A 20742-nucleotide genomic window follows, 5' to 3' on the forward strand; every position below is an offset into this window, starting at 1 on the left:
CTCCACTGCTGGGTCAAGATCACCATCCTCTCTTGACCCAACTAGTATAATTTTCCCCTAAACTGGTCTTGGTTCTATGCTTCCCTTTCAATCCATTCATCACAGTCTCAAAACACTTCAATGGCTTCTCACTACATTTTAAACAAGGCTTATCTAGAGTCATTCTCTGCCTCGCTGACCATGACATTGGTCTCTTAATTCCTAGAGCTCACCAAACTCTTCCTCATCTCAGAAACGTTGCATTTGTTCTCCCTTCTACCTGGAATGCACTTCCCTGTGGCTGTTTGCATTAACTGTTTCCTTTTCTTCGAGTTTTAGTTTCAACAACAGGTATTTCCGCCCTATCCCTAAGTTATTCTCTCTCAGAGTACCCAGTTAATTGCTTTCATAGTACTTTAACTTATTTTTAATTATATATTAATTTAATTTCTTCCTCTAGACTGTAAGCTCTATGAAATGGGGCCCATTCTAACCCCCTCATTACTGTATAGCTAGTACCTAGCATAATAGTAGCAAATACTTATAAAGCACTTACTAGGTGCCAGGCCCTGTTAGTATTTTTACAATTAATATACCCTCATAATAGCTCTATGAAATACATATTATTACCCTCTTTTATAGATGAGGAAACTGAGGCACCAAGAGGTTAAGCATTTGTGCCCAAGGATACAGTTAACAAGAAATAGAACCGTATTGGAACCTATGCCCAAGCTGAAAGATCATTCTCTGAACCATTGTGCTACGTGATCCTCACAGTGACAGGTGCGTTATGAGTCCTCAACAAATATTTGTTGCCAGAATGAATGAAGGAGGCATCAAAAGATAAGTAAGTGGGATATAGTTGAACAGCTGCCCAAACATTCAATGGATAGTGAGGGGTTGGGGACAGCTGGTCCCTTTTCACATCTTCCCTTGGGGTTCAATGAACAACTGAAGCTATATTGCTGAAGTTGGAGTGATAGTTTGCATAGGTCCTCCTAGACCTACTTTGCAAACCTCAGCATAATGTGGATAAAGAGGGAAATTCCCTCCTTACTCCATATAGGAACATATAAAGCTGCCTTTAAGTACTAGATAAGAATCAGGATTTTTCATTGTTAATAAAATGAAAATATTTTATAAATGATGTTGAATATATCGGGCAAAATATAAAAATTAGATTTTTAATTTATCATGTGAAAATGGATTTCATACCAAAATGACTCCTATAAATGACATTAATTAGAATGATTTTTATGGAGAAAGGTTGAATATTCCGTAAGCTGGGACCAATTTATCATACTTAAATCCACAACAATTATCTATGGAATTTGACAGAATTTCCCTGGTTTAACAACGTAAGGAACTCTATAGGAAATTTTGCTATGAAGATCTAACAGCAGCTTTATATGAAAACAAATCAACAAAAAATGATACCTCTTCAAAATACAGTTGACCTCGTAGGAAATATGCCAGAGTATCCCCTCTTCTTATTCTTTCCTTCAAGAGGTGCAATGCCTTTTCCACCAAACTAGCATGGCTGTAATGATCTGATTTTTTAAAAAGTAAAGAATTCCATATTTATCCATACAATATGAATTTTCTCTCTTAAAGTAATAAATTAAATAGAATTCATCTGACACTGTACTAGTTTCCCTCCTAGTTCTCATTCCTAAAACTGACCTCCTTAGTTCAAGGGAAAAGCACTACCTTAAAAAAAGAAAGCACTATCACAATACCTGACACTGTGCCTTATATAATTAAGAAATATATTGGCTGGTTGTCAAACTAACCCTCTTTCCTACTAGGCAGGAGCTCTAGCAATGCAGTCTATGTGGAATTCTTTAGACAAAGCTGGCCTCTGGGTGAGTGAAATTCTTAATTTGAGCCTTAATTAGAACTACTCTAACTAGATGAGCTAACCATTCCCAATTTAATTTTTTTAAGTCTATAGAAAAAAATGGTAGCTTTAAATGCTAATTTCAAGTAAAGCATGGTACTGTTCTCTTTAACAGAACTGACATCTGGCTTCTCTTTTCCAGAAGGGTGTCCTAAAGTCCTGAGAGTAAAACCAGGATCAGGATCTCATTATGAAACTTCTTCACTGATGATCTGCTACCAGGTAGCTTCAAGCAATTTCACAGATTCTTACAGAAAAGCTAGAAAACACTGTAAACTTAACCGCTTGCTTGCCAGCAATAAGACTCATATTTCTTGTTTCTTTTGCTCTGGTGTACCTAATTAACTTTTAGTGAAAATATTATCAGGATTTGTACCAGTCTTTTCCTTTCTCCATTGGAAGAGTTTTTGTTTATTAGCAGCATAGTGGGATAGAGAAGTATAAAAGGGGTTCTTGGGCAACTTTTCACTGGTCAACTTCATCCTGTCTCCACAGTAGGTATTCTGTAAATTAAAAAATTATATTAAAAAATAATATGGTAGAATCTTCCCCCAGAAAATGCAAAGAGAGACTCCACTCCAACTTGGCAGTCATTATAAAAAGCATCTTCCTCTCATCACCTAGGGATAGGGCACCAAACTACCAGCTCTGGGATGTGAACATTCCTTCTTAGGAAACCAGGACCCTCTATAGCTATGAGAAGCACAGCACTCCTCCATGTCTGTTTCCACAGCATGGGATTAATGATCAGAGCTGTTTGCAAATCCTTTCTGGCTATGAGATCACACACTCCAGTGAGTCATGTCACCCACCACAGCTGCTGCCACTAGTAGGAATTGGTGACACTGCCCATAGATACAGTTCCTGTGCACTGGTACCTTCCTGTTGCCTTGTAACTGAAGCTCATCAAACTAATCCATTTTAAATGAAAGCATTTGTCTATTTTACCTGGGAATATACTTTATTTTAGCTGTGTTGTTCAGTTTTATCTTCCTGTCTGTATTGGATTGCCATGTTATAAGGTGGATCACAGTTGAAGGGAAAATCAGAGCCTTCATATAAAATGTAGAGGCCACCTCATCTGGGATGAAGGAGTCCAGGTTGGCCTAGGCTCAGGGTAGTGAGACAGCAAACTCAGTTGTTGCTATGCTTTTTTGTTTACTCCTTGGAATTCCACTGTTACAGCAGGCTTTCACCAATCAGGAACAAGCTTCCAGTAAAGGTTCCTGATTGGTGGTGAAGAGAACTCAATAGACCTTTAGTATTATTGGAAAGCAGCATTTATACAATTTTATGATACTATTTTCGACAATAAATTGCTTCATTAATGAGAATGAAGTTGCAGAAAAGGGAGATAATTCAGTATACCAGAGAGAAAAAATCACCGAAGTATCTGTGATTTTGGAAGAGTCATATAATCTTCTTAAGAGTCAATTTCCTCATCTGTAGTTTAGACTATAAGTAGTTTGAACTAGAGGATTTCAAAACGTCTGTCCCTAGATATGTAAAATTCTTTGATTATAGGACTAAAAATCTATGGTTGCACTAGTAAATGTAAAAGCTTCCAATGAACTTTAGGGTGAAGCAATATTAGGTGAAGTATTTAGAAGAAAGACAATCCAAATAGGATGATGTCTATAGAACCATCAGTTTACTCAGAAACTGGTTATAGAAGTTTTTATTTCACTGAAGACTTAAGCCCATGTGCTATTGTATCCAAAAAGGCTAAGAAAAAAGTTGACACATTCAGGAAGGTCATCAGAAAAGAAACAAATCAGAAAGCAAAATCCATTTAAACTCACGTTGCCTTCTGTGGTTACAATACTCCACAGGGTTTCTGTTGCTGAAGCTTAAAAGAATATTTGGGGAGGACCTAGAAAATATAAGCAAATATTTATTGAGCTCTTACTATAGGCCAGGATTTGTTCTTTGTTCTAAGTGCTTTACAGGTACTAACTCCTACAAAACTTTATGAAATACTGGTGGTTATGAGGCCCACTTAATGTGGGAGGAAACTGAGGCACCAGTGAAGAAGTTAAGCAACTTGCCTCAGATCACAGGGCTGGCAGGTGGGACAGCTGGGCTGCCAGAATGCCTGTGTACTTCATCATTATTCCATACTGTCCTCCAAAAAGCAGAGCTAACATGATTGTTTAAAATGGCAGGACTCCCATAAGAGGGTAAGCTAAAATTCAGTACTTTTTAATTTCAGAAAATGAGAACTAAGAGAAGATTTTAAACAGCAAGAATATATGTTTATTTCTGCCAAATCTTGGGATAAGATATAAAATTATAATTTGAAACTTGACAAGTGTTTGCATAGCATGCAGTGAATTTAGAAAATGCTATAATAGAAATTATAGACCTTAATCGATGATGTAAAATCTGAAAGAAATATATGATTTTAAAAGGAAGGGCAGGTGTAGTAGAGACTGACGGTGACCTTCGCAGACCCTCTTTACTAGTTAGTGCCCTATCTCCAGTGCTGTGAATGTTAATTGCTTAAGGTTGTGCAACCACCACCAATATCTAATTCTGGAACATTTTCATCACTTCAAAAGAAACCCTGTAGAAATTAGCAGTCACTCCCCAATCTTTTCCTCCTTTCAGCCCCTAGCAATCACTAACCTACCTTCTGTCTCTACAGATTTGTCTATTCTGCATACTCCATATAAATGGAATCATACAGTATGTGGCCTTTTGTGTCTGGCTTCTTTTACATAATGTTTACAAGGTTCGTGTATGTTGTAGCATGTATCAGTACTTCGGTCCTATTTTTGTCTGAATAATATTTCATTATACAGATATAACACATTTAAAAAAATCTGTTCATCATCTGATGAACATGTGAGTTGTTTCTAGCTTTTGGCTATCCTGAATAATGCTGGTAGTTTTCACATATTTGTTTTTGTGTAGACATAGGTTTTTAATTCTTTTGGGTATAAACCTAGGAAGGGGATTGCTGGGTCACATAGTAATTCTATGTTTAAGATTTTGAGACATTGCCAAACTGTTTTCCAAAGTGGCTTTTTGCTTTTCCACCAGCAACGTGTGAGGGTTCCACATCCTCACCAACACTGGTGATTGTTCATCTTTCTGATAATAGCCATCCTAGTGAATGTGAAGTGTTATCTTGTGGCTCTGATTTGCATTTCCATAATGAAAAATGATGTTGAGACTCTTTTCATGTGCTTATTGGCCACCTGTTTATCTTATTTGGAGCGATGTTAATCCTTTGCCAATTTTGTAGTTGGGCTGTCCTTTTATTGCTGAGTTATAAACATTCTTTATATATTCCAGATACTGGACTCTTATCAGGTATATAATTTGCAAATATTTTCTCCTATTCTATGGGGTCTTTTCACTTTCTTGTTTCTTTTGATCCCTCGATTTTTTAAAATTTGATTAAGTCCATTAAAAAAATTCCCAAATCTTTTCTTGTAAATTTTTTCTTTTTTAAAAATCACTTTGAGGTGTTTCTTCCCTCTTTGTTTCCTGGTGCGTGAGGAGAGGGAATTAAGAGCGCTGCTTAAAGGAGCTCCAGAGACGGGCGAGAGCCGTGGCTAAAAGCGCGGACCACAGAGACGGGCCTGAGACGCTAAGGCTGCTGCGGCCGCCACCAAGAAGCCTGTGTGCGAGCACAGGTCACTCTCCACGCCCGCCTTCCGGGGAGCCTGTGCAGCCCGCCACTGCCAGGGTCCCGTGATCCAGGGAAAACTCCCCCGGGAGAACGCACGGCGCGCCTCAGGCTGGTGCAACGTCACGCTGGCCTCTGCCGCTGCAGGCTCGCCTCGCATCCGCACCCCTCCCTCCCCCCGGCCTGAGTGAGCCAGAGCCCCCTAAGTCAGCGGCTCCTTTAACCCCGTCCTGTCTGAGCGAAGAACAGACGCCCTCCGGCGACCTACACGCAGAGGCGGGGCCAAATCCTAAACTGAACCCCCGTGAGCTCTTCGAACAAAGAAGAGAAAGGGAAATCTCTCCCAGCAGCCTCAGGAGCAGTGGATTAAATCTCCACAATGAACTTGATGTAGCCTGCATCTGTGGAATACCTGAATAGACAACGAATCATCCCAAATTGAGGAGGTGGACTTTGAGAGCAAGATTTATTATTTTTTCCCCTTTTCCTCTTTTTGTGAGTATGTATGTGTATACTTCTGTGTGAGATTTTGTCTGTATAGCTTTGCTTTCACCATTTGTCCTAGGGTTCTATCCATCTGTTTTCCTTTTTTTTTTTTACTTAAAATTTTTTTTTCTTAATAATTATTTTTTAATTTAATAACTTTATTTTATCTTACTTTATTTTATTTTATCCTCTTTCTTTCTTTTTACTTTTTCTCCCTTTTATTCTGAGCCATGTGGATGAAAGGCTCTTGGTGCTACAGCCAGGAGTCAGTGCTGTGCCTCTGAGGTGGGAGAGCCAACTTCAGGACACTGGTCCACAAGAGACCTCCCAGCTCCACGTAATATCAAACAGCGAAAATCTCCCAGAGATCTCCATCTCAACACCAACACCCAGCTTCACTCAACGACCAGCAAGCTACAGTGTTGGACACCGTATGCCAAACAACTAGCAAGAAAGGAACACAACCCCACCCATTAGCAGAGAGGCTGCCTAAAATCATAATAAGTCCACAGACACCCCAAAACACACCACCAGACATGGACCTCCCCACCAGAAAGACAAGATCCAGCCTCATCCACCAGAACACAGGCACTAGTCCCTTCCACCAGGAAGCCTACACAACGCACTGAACCAACTTTAGCCACTGGGGACAGACACCAAAAACAACGGGAACTACAAACCTGCAGCCTGCAAAAAGGAGACCCCAAACGCAGTAAGATAAGCAAAATGAGAAGACAGAAAAACACACCGCAGATGAAGGAGCAAGATAAAAACCCACCAGACCTAACAAATGAAGAGGAAATAGGCAGTCTACCTGAAAAAGAATTCAGAATAATGATAGTAAAGATGATCCAAAATCTTGGAACTAGAATAGAGAAAATGCAAGAAACATTTAACAAAGACCTAGAAGAACTAAAGAGGAAAGAAGCAACGATGAACAACACAATAAATGACATTAAAAATACTCTAGAAGGGTTCAATAGCAGAATAACTGAGGCAGAAGAACGGATAAGTGACCTGGAAGATAAAATAGTGGAAATAACTACTGCAGAGCAGAATAAAGAAAAAAGAATGAAAAGAACTGAGGACAGTCTCAGAGACCTCTGGGACAACATTAAACACACCAACATTCGAATTATAGGGGTCCCAGAAGAAGAAGAGAAAAAGAAAGGGACTGAGAAAATATTTGAAGAGATTATAGTTGAAAACTTCCCTAATATGGGAAAGGAAATAATTAATCAACTCCAGGAAGCAAAGAGAGTCCCATACAGGATAAATCCAGGGAGAAACACGCCAAGACACATACTAATCAAACTGTCAAAATTTAAATACAAAGAAAACATATTAAAAGCAGCAAGGGAAAAACAACAAATAACACACAAGGGAATCCCCATAAGGTTAACAGCTGATCTTTCAGCAGAAACTCTGCAAGCCAGAAGGGACTGGCAGGACATATTTAAAGTGATGATGGAGAAAAACCTACAACCAAGATTACTCTACCCAGCAAGGATCTCATTCAGATTTGATGGAGAAATTAAAACCTTTACAGACAAGCAAAAGCTGAGAGAGTTCAGCACCACCAAACCAGCTTTACAACAAATGCTAAAGGAACTTCTCTAGGCAAGAAATACAAGACAAGGAAAAGACCTACAATAACAAACCCAAAACAATTCAGAAAATGGTAACAGGAACATACATATCGATAATTAATTACCTTAAATGTGAATGGATTTAATGCTCCCGCCAAAACACAGACTGGCTGAATGGATACAAAAACAAGACCTATATATATGCTGTCTACAAGAGACCTACTTCAGACCTAGGGACACATACAGACTGAAAGTGAGGGGATGGAAAAAAGATATTCCATGCAAATGGAAATCAAAAGAAAGCTGGAGTAGCAATTCTCGTATCAGACTAAATAGACTTTAAAATAAAGACTGTTACCAGAGACAAAGAAAGACACTACATAACGATGAAGGGATCAATCCGAGAAGAAGATATAACAATTGTAAATATTTATGCACCCAACATAGGAGCACCTCAATACATAAGGCAAATGCTAACAGCCATAAAAGAGGAAATCAACAGTAACACAATAATAGTAGGGGACTTTAACACCCCAATTTCACCAATGGCCAGATCATCCAAAAATGAAAATAAACAAGGAAACACAAGCTTTAAATGATACATTAAACAAGATGGACTTAATTGATATTTATAGGACATTTCATCCAAAATTAACAGAATACACATTTTTCTCAAGTGCTCATGGAACATTCTCCAGGATAGATCATATCTTGGGTCACAAATCAAGCCTTGGTAAATTTAAGAAAATTGAAATTGTATCAAGTATCTTCTCCGACAACAACGCTATGAGACTAGATATCAATTACAGGAAAAGATCTGTAAAAAATACAAACACATGGAGGCTAAACAATATACTACTTAATAACGAAGTGACCACCGAGAAATCAAAGAGGAAATCAAAAAATACCTAGAAACAAATGACAATGGAGACACGACAACCCAAAACCTATGGGATGCAACGAAAGCAGTTCTAAGAGGGAAGTTTATAGCAATACAACCCTACCTTAAGAAACAGGAAACATCTCGAATAAACAACCTAACCTTGCACCTAAAGCAATTAGAGAAAGAAGAACAAAAAAATCTCCAAAGTTAGCAGAAGGAAAGAAATCATAAATATCAGATCAGAAATAAATGAAAAAGAAATGAAGGAAACGATAGCAAAGATCAATAAAACTAAAAGCTGGTTCTTTGAGAAGATAAACAAAATTGATAAACCATTAGTCAGACTCATCAAGAAAAAAAGGGAGAAGACTCAAATCAACAGAATTAGAAATTCAAAAGGAGAAGTAACAACTGACACTGCAGAAATACAAAAGATCATGAGAGAGTACTACAAGCAACCCTATGCCAATGAAATAGACAACCTGGAAGAAGTGGACAAATTCTTAGAAATGCACAACCTGCCAAGACTGAACCAGGAAGAAATAGAAAATATGAACAGACCAATCACAAGCACTGAAATTGAAACTGTGATTAAAAATCCTCCAACAAACTAAAGCCCAGGACCAGATGGCTTCACAGGTGAATTCTATCAAACATTTAGAGAAGAGCTAACACCTATCCTTCTCAAACTCTTCCAAAATATAGCAGAGGGAGGAACACTCCCATACTCATTCTATGAGGCCACCATCACCCTGATACCAAAACCAGACAATGATATCACAAAGAAAGAAAACTACAGGCCAATATCTCTGATGAACGTAGATGCAAAAATCCTCAACAAAATACTAGCAAACAGAATCCAACAGCACATTAAAAGGATCATACACATGATCAACTGGGGTTTATCCCAGGAATGCAAGGATTCTTCAATATACACAAATCAATCAACATGATATATCATATTAACAAATTGAAGGAGAAAAACCATATGACCAACTCAATCGATGCAGAGAAAGCTTTTGACAAAATTCAACACCTATTTATGATAAAAACCCTGCAGAAAGTAGGCATAGAGGGAACTTTCCTCAACATAATAAAGGCCATATATGACAAACCCACAGTCAACATCGTCCTCAATGGTGAAAAACTGAAAGCATTTCCACTAAGATTAGGAACAAGACAAGGTTGCCCACTCTCACCACTCTTATTCAACATAGTTTTGGAAGTTTTAGCCACAGCAATCAGAGAAGAAAAGGAAATAAAAGGAATCCAAATCGGAAAAGAAGAAGTAAAGCAGTCACAGTTTGCAGATGACATGATACTATAATTAGAGAATCCTAAAGATGCTACCAGAAAACTACTAGAGCTATTCAATGAATTTGGTAAAGTAGCAGGATACAAAATTAACGCACAGAAATCTCTGGCATTCCTATACACTAATGATGAAAAATCTGAAAGTGAAATAAAAAAAAACACTCCCATTTACCATTGCAAGAAAAAGAATAAAACATCTAGGAATAAACCTACCTAAGGAGACAAAAGACCTGTATGCAGAAAATTATAAGACACTGATGAAAGAAATTAAAGATGATACAAATAGATGAAGAGATATACTATGTTCTTGGATTGTAAGAATCAACACTGTGAAAATGACTCTACTACCTAAAGCAATCTACAGATTCAATGCAATCCCTATCAAACTACCACTAGCATTTTTCACAGAACTAGACCAAAAAATTTCACAACTTGTATGGAAACACAAAAGACCCCGAATAGCCAAAGCAATCTTGAGAACGAAAAACGGAGTTGGAAGAATCAGGCTCCCTGACTTCAGACTATACTACAAAGCTACAGTAATCAAGACAGTATGGTCCTGGCACAAAAACAGAAATATAAATCAATGGAACAGGATAGAAAGCCCAGAGATAAACCCACGCACATATGGTCACCTTATCTTTGATAAAGGAGGCAGGAAAGTACAGTGGAGAAAGGACAGCCTCTTCAATAAGTGGTGCTGGGAAAACTGGACAGGTACATGTAAAAGTATGAGATTAGAACACTCCCAAACACCATACACAAAAATAAGCTCAAAATGGATTAAAGACCTAAATGTAAGGCCAGAAACTATCACACTCTTAGAGGAAAACATAGGCAGAACACTCTATGACATACATCACAGCAAGATCCTTTTTGACCCACCTGCTAGAGAAATGGAAATAAAAACAAAAATAAACAAATGGGATCTAATGAAACTTCAAAGCTTTTGCGCAGCAAAGGAATCCATAAACAAGACCAAAAGACAACCCTCAGAATGGGATAAAATATTTGCAAATGAAGCAACTGAGAAAGGATTAATCTCCAAAATTTACAAGCAGCTCATGTAGCTCAATAACAAAAAAACAAACAACCCAATCAAAAATGGGCAGAAGACCTAAATAGACATTTCTCCAAAGAAGATATACAGATTGCCAAGAAACACATGAAGGAATGCTCAACATCATTAATCATTAGAGAAATGCAAATCAAAACTACAATGAGATATCATCTCACACCCGTCAGAATGGCCATCATCAAAAAATCTAGAAACAATAAATGCTGGAGAGGGTGTGGAGAAGAGGGAACACTCTTGCACTGCTGGTGGGAATGTGAATTGGTACACCCACTATGGAGAACAGTATGGAAGTTCCTTAAAAAACTACAAATAGAACTACCATATGACTCAGCAATCCCACTAGTGGGCATATACCCTGAGAAAAGCATAATTCAAAAAGTCATGTACCAAAATGTTCATTGCAGCACTATTTACAATAGTTGCAGGAGATGGAAACAACCTAAGTGTCCATCATTGGATGAATGGATAAAGAAGATGTGGCACATATATACAATGGAATATTACTCGGCCATAAAAAGAAACGAAATTGAGTTATTTGTAATGAGGTGGATGGCCCTAGAGTCTGTCATACAGAGTGAAGTAAGTCAGAAAGAGCAAAACAAATACCGTATGCTAACACACACATATGGAATCTAAGAAAAAAAAAATGTCATGAAGAACCTAGGGATAAGACAGGAATAAAGACACAGACCTACTAGAGAATGGACTTCGGGATATGGGGAGGGGGAGGGGTGAGCTATGACGGGGTGAGAGAGTGGCATGGACATGTATACACTACCAAATGTAAGGTAGATAGCTAGTGGGAAGCAGCCGCGTAGCACAGGGAGATCAGCTCGGTGCTTTGTGACCACCTAGAGGGGTGGGATAGGGAGGGTGGGAGGGAGGGAGACGCAAGAGGGAAGAGATATGGGAACATATGTATATGTATAACTGATTCACTTTGTTATAAAGCAGAAACTAACACACCATTGTAAAGCAATTATACTCCAATAAAGATGTAAAAAAAAATCACTTTGAGGTATGATTGACATATAAAAAGCTGTATATATTTAATGTATACAACTTGATGGCGTTGGACGTAAATATATACCCATGAAACCATCACCACAATCCATGCTAAGTATATTCATCATCTCCAAAAGTTTCTTCCCACCTAATTTATTTGAACACTAAAGCATAAGAGGTACCCTCTTAGCAAAATTTTAAGTATACAACACAATGTTGTTAACTGTAGGCACTGGGCTGTACAGTAGATCTCTAGTACTTGCATAACTGAAACTTTATACCCTCTGCCCACCACCTCCTCATTCCACACACCCCCCCAACCCCTAGTAACAACCATTCTACTCTCTGCTTCTATGAGTCTATTTTAGATCCCTCGTATAAGTAGGATCATGTTATATTTGTTCTTCTGTGTCTGGCTTATTTCAGTTTGCATAATGTCCTCCAGGTTCTAAGGCTGAATAATATTCCATTTACATAGCTACCACATTATCTTCTCATTCAGTGACAGGCATTTAGGTTGCTTCCTTGTCTTGGCTATTGTGAATAATGCCACAGTGAATGTGGAGGGAAAAACCTCTCTTTGAGATTCTAATTTCAAATCCTTTGGCTATATGCCCAGAAGTGGGGCTGCTGAATCATATGGTAGTTCTATTTTGAATACTTTGAGGAAGAGTGATAGATACTGCTTTCCATAGTGAATGAAGCAATTTACAGACCTAATTTTCAAAGTATTTTGGTTACTTAGTTCTTAAAAAACATTAAGCATGTAAGAAATTTATCAATGGCACCTGCATAAAACAACTGGATAATAAAAATGATTTATTAGATAATTTGGGAAAATGTGTCAAAAGTTTGAAACTCAGCTGTTTTACTTCAAAATTACACATTATTTAAAGTAGCTGGAAAATGTAGAATATTAGATATATGCTTTGAGTAGAACTTATCTTGACATCATATATTACTGTTATTTAGTTGTTTTAATAATTACTTCATTAGTAAAACCAACATTTTATCTATATATTTTCTCCTCATAGGGACAAAGATTAATTTGAGTAGGATGTTAACAAATTTTGACAAATCTGAGTTACTGTAAGAAAATGAGTTTCAACTTTCTACACTAGATAAATTATATATCAAATATATCAATTAGCTATGGCCTACACAAAAAATATAATGCATGCTTTTTCTGAAGGTATTCTATATATTCAGCTACTCTCTGTTTCCTAAATGAAAGAAATAGGTTGCACAATCAATGCAGTAAGAGCCCTCTTATCTGGTATTATTGGGACTTGTAGTTTATCAATTAAACAAGAATCAAGGTGGAACTTAATGTGAGTATACAAACATATGATATACATTTTAACTTAAAATATGTAAATGTAAATGTATAGTTATTTTCCCACCTTTTCACTTAGGGTCAGAAGCTATTGCTTTAAATAGAGGATGAATGTGAGAGTTCAGAACTGTCTTTCTTGCATAAACCATATGCATACAAATTCCAGATTATGTTTCTTTAAAATGGAATATGAATTGAAAAATGCCTGTGGAACAATTTGAGGGCAGAACTATTTCTCCCCATCCTTTACTGTTGATTTATCCTCACCTGCTTTGAAAGCATTTTTCTTAGCTACTTGAGGAATCTGAAAGCATTCAATTTAGTCTTCTTAAAAATTATATCTCTCACTTCTTACCCATATCTCACCAGTTATATAATATTTAATTATATTATATATTATAATAATCCTTATAGTATGGAAAAAAATTCAAACTGCTGTGATCCCAAGTAAATGAGTATTCTACAGAACAGCCTGGTAAGATCTCCCAGTGACCAGTGCAACCGGCAGTGTGTTTTACAGAGGAACTGAAGTGTATTGGTTAATCAGAATAAAAAATTAAATAGTGATCAGAATAAAAAGTAATAAAGTTGTGAGAAATCGTGAGATTTTTCGTTCCTTGTTTTATTAAAACTAGTTTCATACTGGTTTAGGTATCTTCTGTCATTACTAAATCTAGAAAATTAACTAAGTGTAACTTTTGCAGTTTGAGGTGCGACAGCAAAACTAGCATAAATTTCTTTTTCCTTCTTCACAATTTCACAAACAGAAGATTTGTTCTTACTGTAGATCTCAACAACCTCAGTGTTTGATTTCTTATCTTTCCTTATTACATCAAGAATTTTCACCTTTTTACTTAAAGGAAGGACTTTATAACTTCTTTGGCATATCTGAATTGCCAGCATCACTACTCTTGTGCTTTGGGGCCATTATTAAGTAAATAAGGGTTACTTGAACACAGTAACCCAGTAAATCTGATAACCCAGATGGCTACTAGGTGACTAACCTGGACAAACGGATGATTCCTCTCCCAGGAGGGACGGAGATGGAGATGGAGTGAGATTTCATCATGCTACTCAGGGTGGCATGATATTTAAAATTTATGAATTGTTTATTTCTGTAATTTTCCATTTAATATTTTCAGACCATGGTTGGTCTGAAACCACAGAAATTGAAAATGTGGATAACGGGGGACTACTGTAATTTTCTCTTTCTGTTCCAGGATCCCATCCAGGTTATCACGCTACATTTAGTCATCATGTCTCCTTAGCCTCCTCTGGTCTATGACAGATTCTCAGGTTTTCCTTGTTTTTTTTTTTTTGTAACTTTGACAGTTTTGTACTGGCCAGATATCCTGTAGAATGTCTCCCAACCTGGGTTTACCTGGTATTTTACTCATGGTTAGACTTGGGTTATGGACTTTTGGGAAGATGCAGAGATGAAGTATCCTTCTCAACACATCATATCAGGGGTGCATGCTATCATCATGACTTATCACTGATAATATTAACAAATACCTGGCCAGGGTAGTATTTCACAGGTTTCTCCACTGTAAAGTTACCTTCCCCTCTTCCTATACTCTTACTCTTCAGAAGCAAGGCATTATGTGTAGTCCACACTCAAAAGAACAGTGTGGGGAGAGGATTAATCTCTGTTTCCTGGAGTGGGGAGTGTCTACGTGAAGTATTTGGAATTCTTTTGTAAAGAAGAGTTGCCTTTTCACTCCTTCTCTTCCTTCCCTTCCCTTCCCTTCCCTCCCTCCCTCCCTTCCATCTACCTATCTGTCTATCTAAATATCTATCTATCCTTTGTGCCACAATATCCTGGAGCAGCAGTTGTTTATAATAACTATATAATTTATTACCTTCTCCAAGAAGTTTGAGTAAGCAAGGCTGGAAGGGTTTATATAATAAGGCACAAGAAGAATTTATTTGTGGGAAATCTTTTGCTTTTACAATCATACAAGGATCATACATGGATTTCCTGACTGCGCATGCCAGTGAAGACAGAATTACATTTGATTAGTTCAAGCACATCTAGCAGCAAATTAAACATAAGTAGAATCAGCAATGCTTGGAAGAATGACTGTTGAATATGCATCTTAGACCATTTTCCACTTTAGAAAATTGATCCCACTTGCTACATGTTCAGTAAAATCTCCAGTTACTTGCCAGTAAGATATTGTCCCCCAAATGTATTTATTCGGTATATTTTTGTACTCTACCAGCTTTGTTCAGTTTTTAGACGGCTTTTAGGCCCATTTTTAAGACTAAACCAAATACTTACCTGAGATATAAAGAATTTTTTGGAAACATGAGCAATGGACAAGTATGCAGTGATTAATGGGATAAAAGCTTTAACAAGTACTCACAACATTCCCTTTCCTTGTGAAATTTAAATATGTCACCGGAAGTTAACAATAATTACCAGATTTAATGCATGCTGAACAGAATCTTGTTTCCAAGAGAAAGGATGTAATGTGGAAGTGCATCCATTACACAAATATCCCACTGCATGATACGTTAACTGCAAAACCTATGTTTAGAACTCTAGGAACTTCTTTGATAATACCTTGTATTAGTTAGGAAATCCTGAAAATGAACATCTGTGCAAATTTGAAGCTTTGAAAAACAGTACTTACCTAATTGAAAAATATGAGAAAAGGAAAACTGGCAATATGGACATGTGTTCTCATGTATCTCTGATATTCTTTAGCATAAAAATGTACTGTGAATAGTTTAAATATTTAAAAAAAGAACACAAGTACGGTTCTATATATGTGTTTGAACATAAATACATATACACGTTTATGTTCGAGTATGCATATAAACAAAGACGTTTAAAACTACCCATTTGCAAATAAAAGAGCAAAGAGCATTTTGCTCACCATCCAAGTCTTCAAAGATTAACCCGCTGCAGCCGCTGAACAACAGGGCACTGGATGCTTCAGATGAAGAGATTAAGGTGATAACAGGATGGGCAATCTGTGCTTCAGAGGAAATTTAAAGATGAAAACGGGAGGCTCTGTGCTTTGGACAAACAGGCCCTTAGACACATGCATTTCACGAAGAGTTTTAATGAACCCCGCTTCCCATACATAGAAAAGCCCTATAATCATTAACTTGGGATATCTGTTCTTTGTGACGGGCAGTGATCTTTTACCAAGATACATTTGACTGCACGTGTTCCCTAACAACAACAACAAAATCACATATAAAGTAGCCTCCCCCCACCTCTCTGGAGCTATCCGAATGCTGTCTCTGGGGCTACAGTCCTCAGTAAGACCCTGAATAAACCTTAACTCACACCTCTCATGTTGTGTATTTTTCTCTCAGTTGACACCTTGGATCACTGCATAAGTCTAGTAATATGAATTACTGCAAAATTATTTTATGGATCTTATTACAAAATAAACAATAAACCGTAACCAAAATTAGAACTAAAAGACCACCTATCTTCACAGGACAATGAGCTTGTCCTCTACAAGCATTATAACAAACTATCTTTCAGTCCTGCTCTCAAAGGTATCAGCAGATAGAAGGGAATCGCTGAAGATGTTAGGGAAAACACATATATGGCTGGAGCTTTAGCTTTTAGCTAGATTAACCCGAATAAAAAAGTGCTTAGGGAAAGAGTCCAGAGATTATCTGACAGGCGGTCAATGGCTACGGTTTGAAGTCAGGATGTCTGTCTGTTCCTAAAGCTTTACAAAAACGAATGACTCAAGCTAAAGGAATGGCTCAGCATAAAGAGCTCCCGAGAGCCTTCCTCCCGCCACCCCCCAGCGGTTCAGAGCTAGTCCGCCCTGCCCACGGGGAAGAGCCCCAAGGGTCCTCAGCGTCCACGGCCCGGGCCCTTCGTTTATCCCCTAACTCTCCACATGATGAGTGGGGGGCTCCCGCCTCGGCAAGTTCAGGGCTAAAAGCTGGGGACCCTCAACACTTCCCTAGGCGGCAAGGCCAGCACTGCGCCTAACCCACCTCCAAGAGGGGTCACATTACAGTGGTTGGCTCGTTTTACATCATTCCCAGAACGGACATGGTATCATGTTAAACCCGAAAGGGCGGGGTTTGATAAACCATTTAAACCAGATGTTCAGTCCCGGGAGGGCGTGAGCTTTGACAAAGGCGAGAGGGGTGCTGGAGCTGGGGGGGGGGGGCGCAGTCCCTGCGGGAAAACCCATGCCCTTAGCTCACCTTAGCCGCCCCTCCTCCTGCCCCCCCCATCGCCCCCTCAGCTTCCGCTTTCCTCCCTAAACGTCCAGGGCCTTGAGGGACAGAGCCAAGCCTGGGGCGATTTTGAACGTGAGACAAGAAGGAATTTTCATTCCTCAGGAGCCGGAGGCTGGGACCCCGGCGCCAGCACCAAGCGTAGCAGCTTCCAAAGGTCGTGTTGCAGCCGAGCTCCTTGTAGCTCCCTGGTTTCCTGGTTACGTGCGTGCCAGCAAAAACCAAAACCTCCGCCCGCGACTTCCGCTTCCCCAAAGGGCCTAAAGAGGTGAGCACGACAGCGTGAGACGTGCCGAACTCAGCGCGCCTCATGGCGGCCGCTGAAGCCCAACCGCCCGGAATCCTGTCCCTCACGACGCACGCGCACAGGGGCTGCGGGGGGAGAGGCTCGGGGCCCCGCCCCAAGGTGGGCGGGCCTGACGCCTCACGCTGGGCCAATCAGCTGGCAGACCCGCGCTGCCTCCTCCTCCTTTCTCCCCGCCAGCGTTTCTGGGTTCCCAGTTGCACGTGTCAGTGTTTGTGTACGTGCGGCTGCAGCTGGGCGGAGAAACGCCGGCAGCCCAGGGTTGGGCTGCTGGGGCGCAGCCAGAGCTGTGGCGCGGCGGGGAGGGGCCGGCCCGCTGGCCCTGGGGATCTTTAAATTCTCCTGCTCTTGGGCGGCTTGTGCTCTCTTACCTGTTTGTCTGCAGCGAGCGCCTCACCGCTCTGCTCTCCCAAGCACTCCAGTCCTCTACTTTAGGTGGGAGATGCTGTTGCTCGATTGCAACCCCGAGGTGAGACTCAGGCTGCTTTTGCCCTGCAGGCTTAAGTCTTCTAGGGAGGGCTAGCTAGGGTGATGGCTTACTGACCACTTGGCCTTGCCAAGCCAAGCTTCTTCAGAGTTGGAAGGTTTTTGGAGTGGAGGAAGATGTTCAATCCAGGGAGGGCATGAGCCTTGACAAAGGCGAGGCGGTGCTGGAGCTGTTCTTTTCTCGCAGGTGGATAGTCTGAGGCATCTGCTGGAGACCGGGGCCTCCGTCAACGCACCCCCGGATCCCTGCGAGCAGTCGCCTGTCCACTTGGCCGCAGGTGGCGGCCTTGCTTGCTTTCTTCTCTGGCAGCTGCAGACCGGCGCTGACCTCAACCAACAGGTAACTAGGTAACTGATTGTTGCCGTGTGCAACCCTCCCCCTCCACCCCAAATCCACACAAACACTTCTTAGACGCCGAGATTCAGTCGTTTCAATTATTAGAAACATGACTGTCGCAGCGATGTCCAATAGAAATATAATGTGAGACACGTATGTTAAGATTTTCTAGTAGCCACATTAATGAAGTAAAACGAAACATGAAAATTTTAGTAACCTAACCCAATTAATCCAAAATATTATCATTTCATATGTAATCAATATAAAACATTACTGATATTCTACATTTTCTTTTCATGTGTCGTCTCCATCTGCTGTGTAGTTTACATTTACAGCACATTTCAATTCAGACTAGCCACATTTCAGGTGCTCATTAGCTGGATATATGGTTGCTGGCTACTACGTGGGACAGCATTTCCAAGGTCTACAGTTCATTTCCAAAGGAACAATTGCTCCATTACCAAATTAAAAGTCTCAGGATAGCAATACTTGTGAGGCATGCTCACAACCAATACAATTCCTTACAGAACTTTCTTAGGGTAGTTTTCATCTTCATTGAATATTAAAGTATGGTGAATTTTAAATTGTAATTTTTTTATTCTGTAGGATTGTAGTTTGCTTTTATTCACTTAAAACTTAATGTATGTTTGTAGCTGTGGCTGCACATATTTTTATTAATGACAACTTTGTATTTAATAGGGCACCAAGTGAATTTTATTTTAAAAAAAGAATTAAAAAATTCGGTCCAGTACAATGCATTTCTAACCCCGCTTCCTCAAATAGCTTCCTCAAACAATAGACTTCACCCACCAACTTCCACTAGAGTGTTTCGGGGAGAGACTAAAATGTGCTGTTTTGTCTGTAAGGATGTTTTTGGAGAAGCTCCACTACACAAGGCAGCAAAAGTTGGAAGCATGGAATGCCTCAGCCTGCTTGTAGCCAGTGACGCCCAAATTGAGTAAGTATGAAATCAGTGGCTTCAGATTTTATATTTTCTTGGATTAAACTAATCAGACTCCTACAGCTTAATTACATGATGCTTGCCGTTGATAATGTTTAAATGTTAACTTAGGCTGTTAATGACATCTAATACTATGTATTGAATTTGAATAAATAAAAAATGGATCCTAAGCAATCAGAGATACAGTTCTATTCATCTGTCATGGCAGTGTTACATCTTAGTTTTGGTTTAGAAAAGCCATTCTATAGAAGTTCTCACTGACTTCCTTTGCATACTTAACTCATTGTAGTGAACAAAGAATACTCTTTCATTCGTGCAAAAATAAAATGCCCACTCTGTGCTGTACTCTGTGCTAGCCATTGAGGATAAATAGTGAGCAAAAATGGAATTCCTCTATGCTTCCTTTACCTCTTCTATTCTGCAACCAACATTTGTATGAGCCCAAAGCGCCTTTGTTAGGAAGATATAAAAAAAGGCTAAACTACTGTCAACTTTTACTTAACTAATTTTTTGTCTCAAATTCAGTTTATGTAATAAGAATGGGCAAACAGCTGAAGATCTTGCTTGGTCATGTGGATTTCCAGAATGTGGCAAGTTTCTTACAACAATTAAATGTATGCAGACAATAAAACCAAGTGAACAATCCAATAAAGATCATTGTGTTCCAGTGCTCAGACAGAAACGAAGTTTTGGAAGTAAAGAAGATACAAATGGGAAAAGGAAGTGTTGGTAAGGAATTCATAGTTTCTTCTTTCTTCCTCCCTCAAGGATCTCTTATTTAGCACAGAATTTATTGTTTCATTTAAATATTGGCAGTCTTATTTCTAGTATAACTTTTCATTCTCATTAACACATTTTAATACTGGTTGTAGTTAACTACTACTAGATTCTAGAAACCAAAAATTGTCCTGCATGGTGGAAGATTGGGAAGGAAACCTTTTTTAAAAAAGTTTTTACTGTTAATATGTTTTTTAACAACAGATGTCGTATTGATTATGAAGAGGTGTGGAGAAGGTCTTCACTTCCTGCAGATCTACTGCTCAGCTACAAGCTATGGCTTTTGGCTCACCAAGTGTGTCTAAACACCTTCTAAGAAGGAGGAAAACTTTCTTCTAAGTGAAGATAACATTCAAGATACATGTATTTATATGCCTGTAACATTCTGGTTGTGCATGCTTTGTCTTTTAATTTATTAAAGGAGTGTCTAAAGAATAAATTCT

The 20742-nt window shown here is 39.0% G+C and overlaps 2 protein-coding genes across 6 annotated transcripts in view; one reads left to right on the forward strand and one right to left on the reverse strand.

The window, feature by feature from the left end:
• The window catches only part of LRP2BP (LRP2 binding protein), a 62458-nt gene extending 44217 nt beyond the window's left edge, over positions 1 to 18241 (reverse strand). For 3 of the 5 annotated variants that reach the window (XR_012328889.1, XM_073798534.1, XM_073798531.1), the window contains exons 1-4: positions 18110 to 18241; positions 16093 to 16189; positions 2256 to 2382; positions 1417 to 1529 (exon numbers count right to left, since the gene is read on the reverse strand). Coding sequence is in view for 4 of the 5 variants with exons in the window: in XM_073798534.1 (XP_073654635.1) it covers positions 1417 to 1529; positions 2256 to 2382; positions 16093 to 16095 (243 nt within the window). In the remaining variant the exon portion in view is untranslated. Of the gene's footprint in view, positions 1 to 1416; positions 1530 to 2255; positions 2383 to 2827; positions 2855 to 3681; positions 3753 to 16092; positions 16190 to 18109 lie in introns of those variants that run through there. The other 2 variants (XM_073798532.1, XM_073798533.1) reach the window with 2 other exon arrangements.
• On the forward strand, positions 18076 to 20738 carry ANKRD37 (ankyrin repeat domain 37). Its single transcript, XM_004331335.4, has 5 exons — positions 18076 to 18207; positions 18412 to 18564; positions 19428 to 19519; positions 20048 to 20251; positions 20504 to 20738. Coding segments are annotated over exons 1-5 (477 nt in total). The 5' UTR covers positions 18076 to 18180; the 3' UTR covers positions 20505 to 20738.
• Positions 20739 to 20742: the final 4 nt, after the last annotated feature.

This window comes from Tursiops truncatus, chromosome 21 (assembly GCF_011762595.2).
Source record: "Tursiops truncatus isolate mTurTru1 chromosome 21, mTurTru1.mat.Y, whole genome shotgun sequence".
NCBI lineage: Eukaryota > Metazoa > Chordata > Mammalia > Artiodactyla > Delphinidae > Tursiops > Tursiops truncatus.

Coding starts and splice junctions, on each gene's coding strand:
- ANKRD37 (XM_004331335.4), top strand. CDS start 18,181: ATGCTGTTGCTCGATTGCAACCCCGAG. Junction 18,208..18,411: donor TGCTCGATTGCAACCCCGAG/GTGAGACTCAGG, acceptor CTTTTCTCGCAG/GTGGATAGTCTGAGGCATCT. Junction 19,520..20,047: donor GCCAGTGACGCCCAAATTGA/GTAAGTATGAAA, acceptor TCTCAAATTCAG/TTTATGTAATAAGAATGGGC.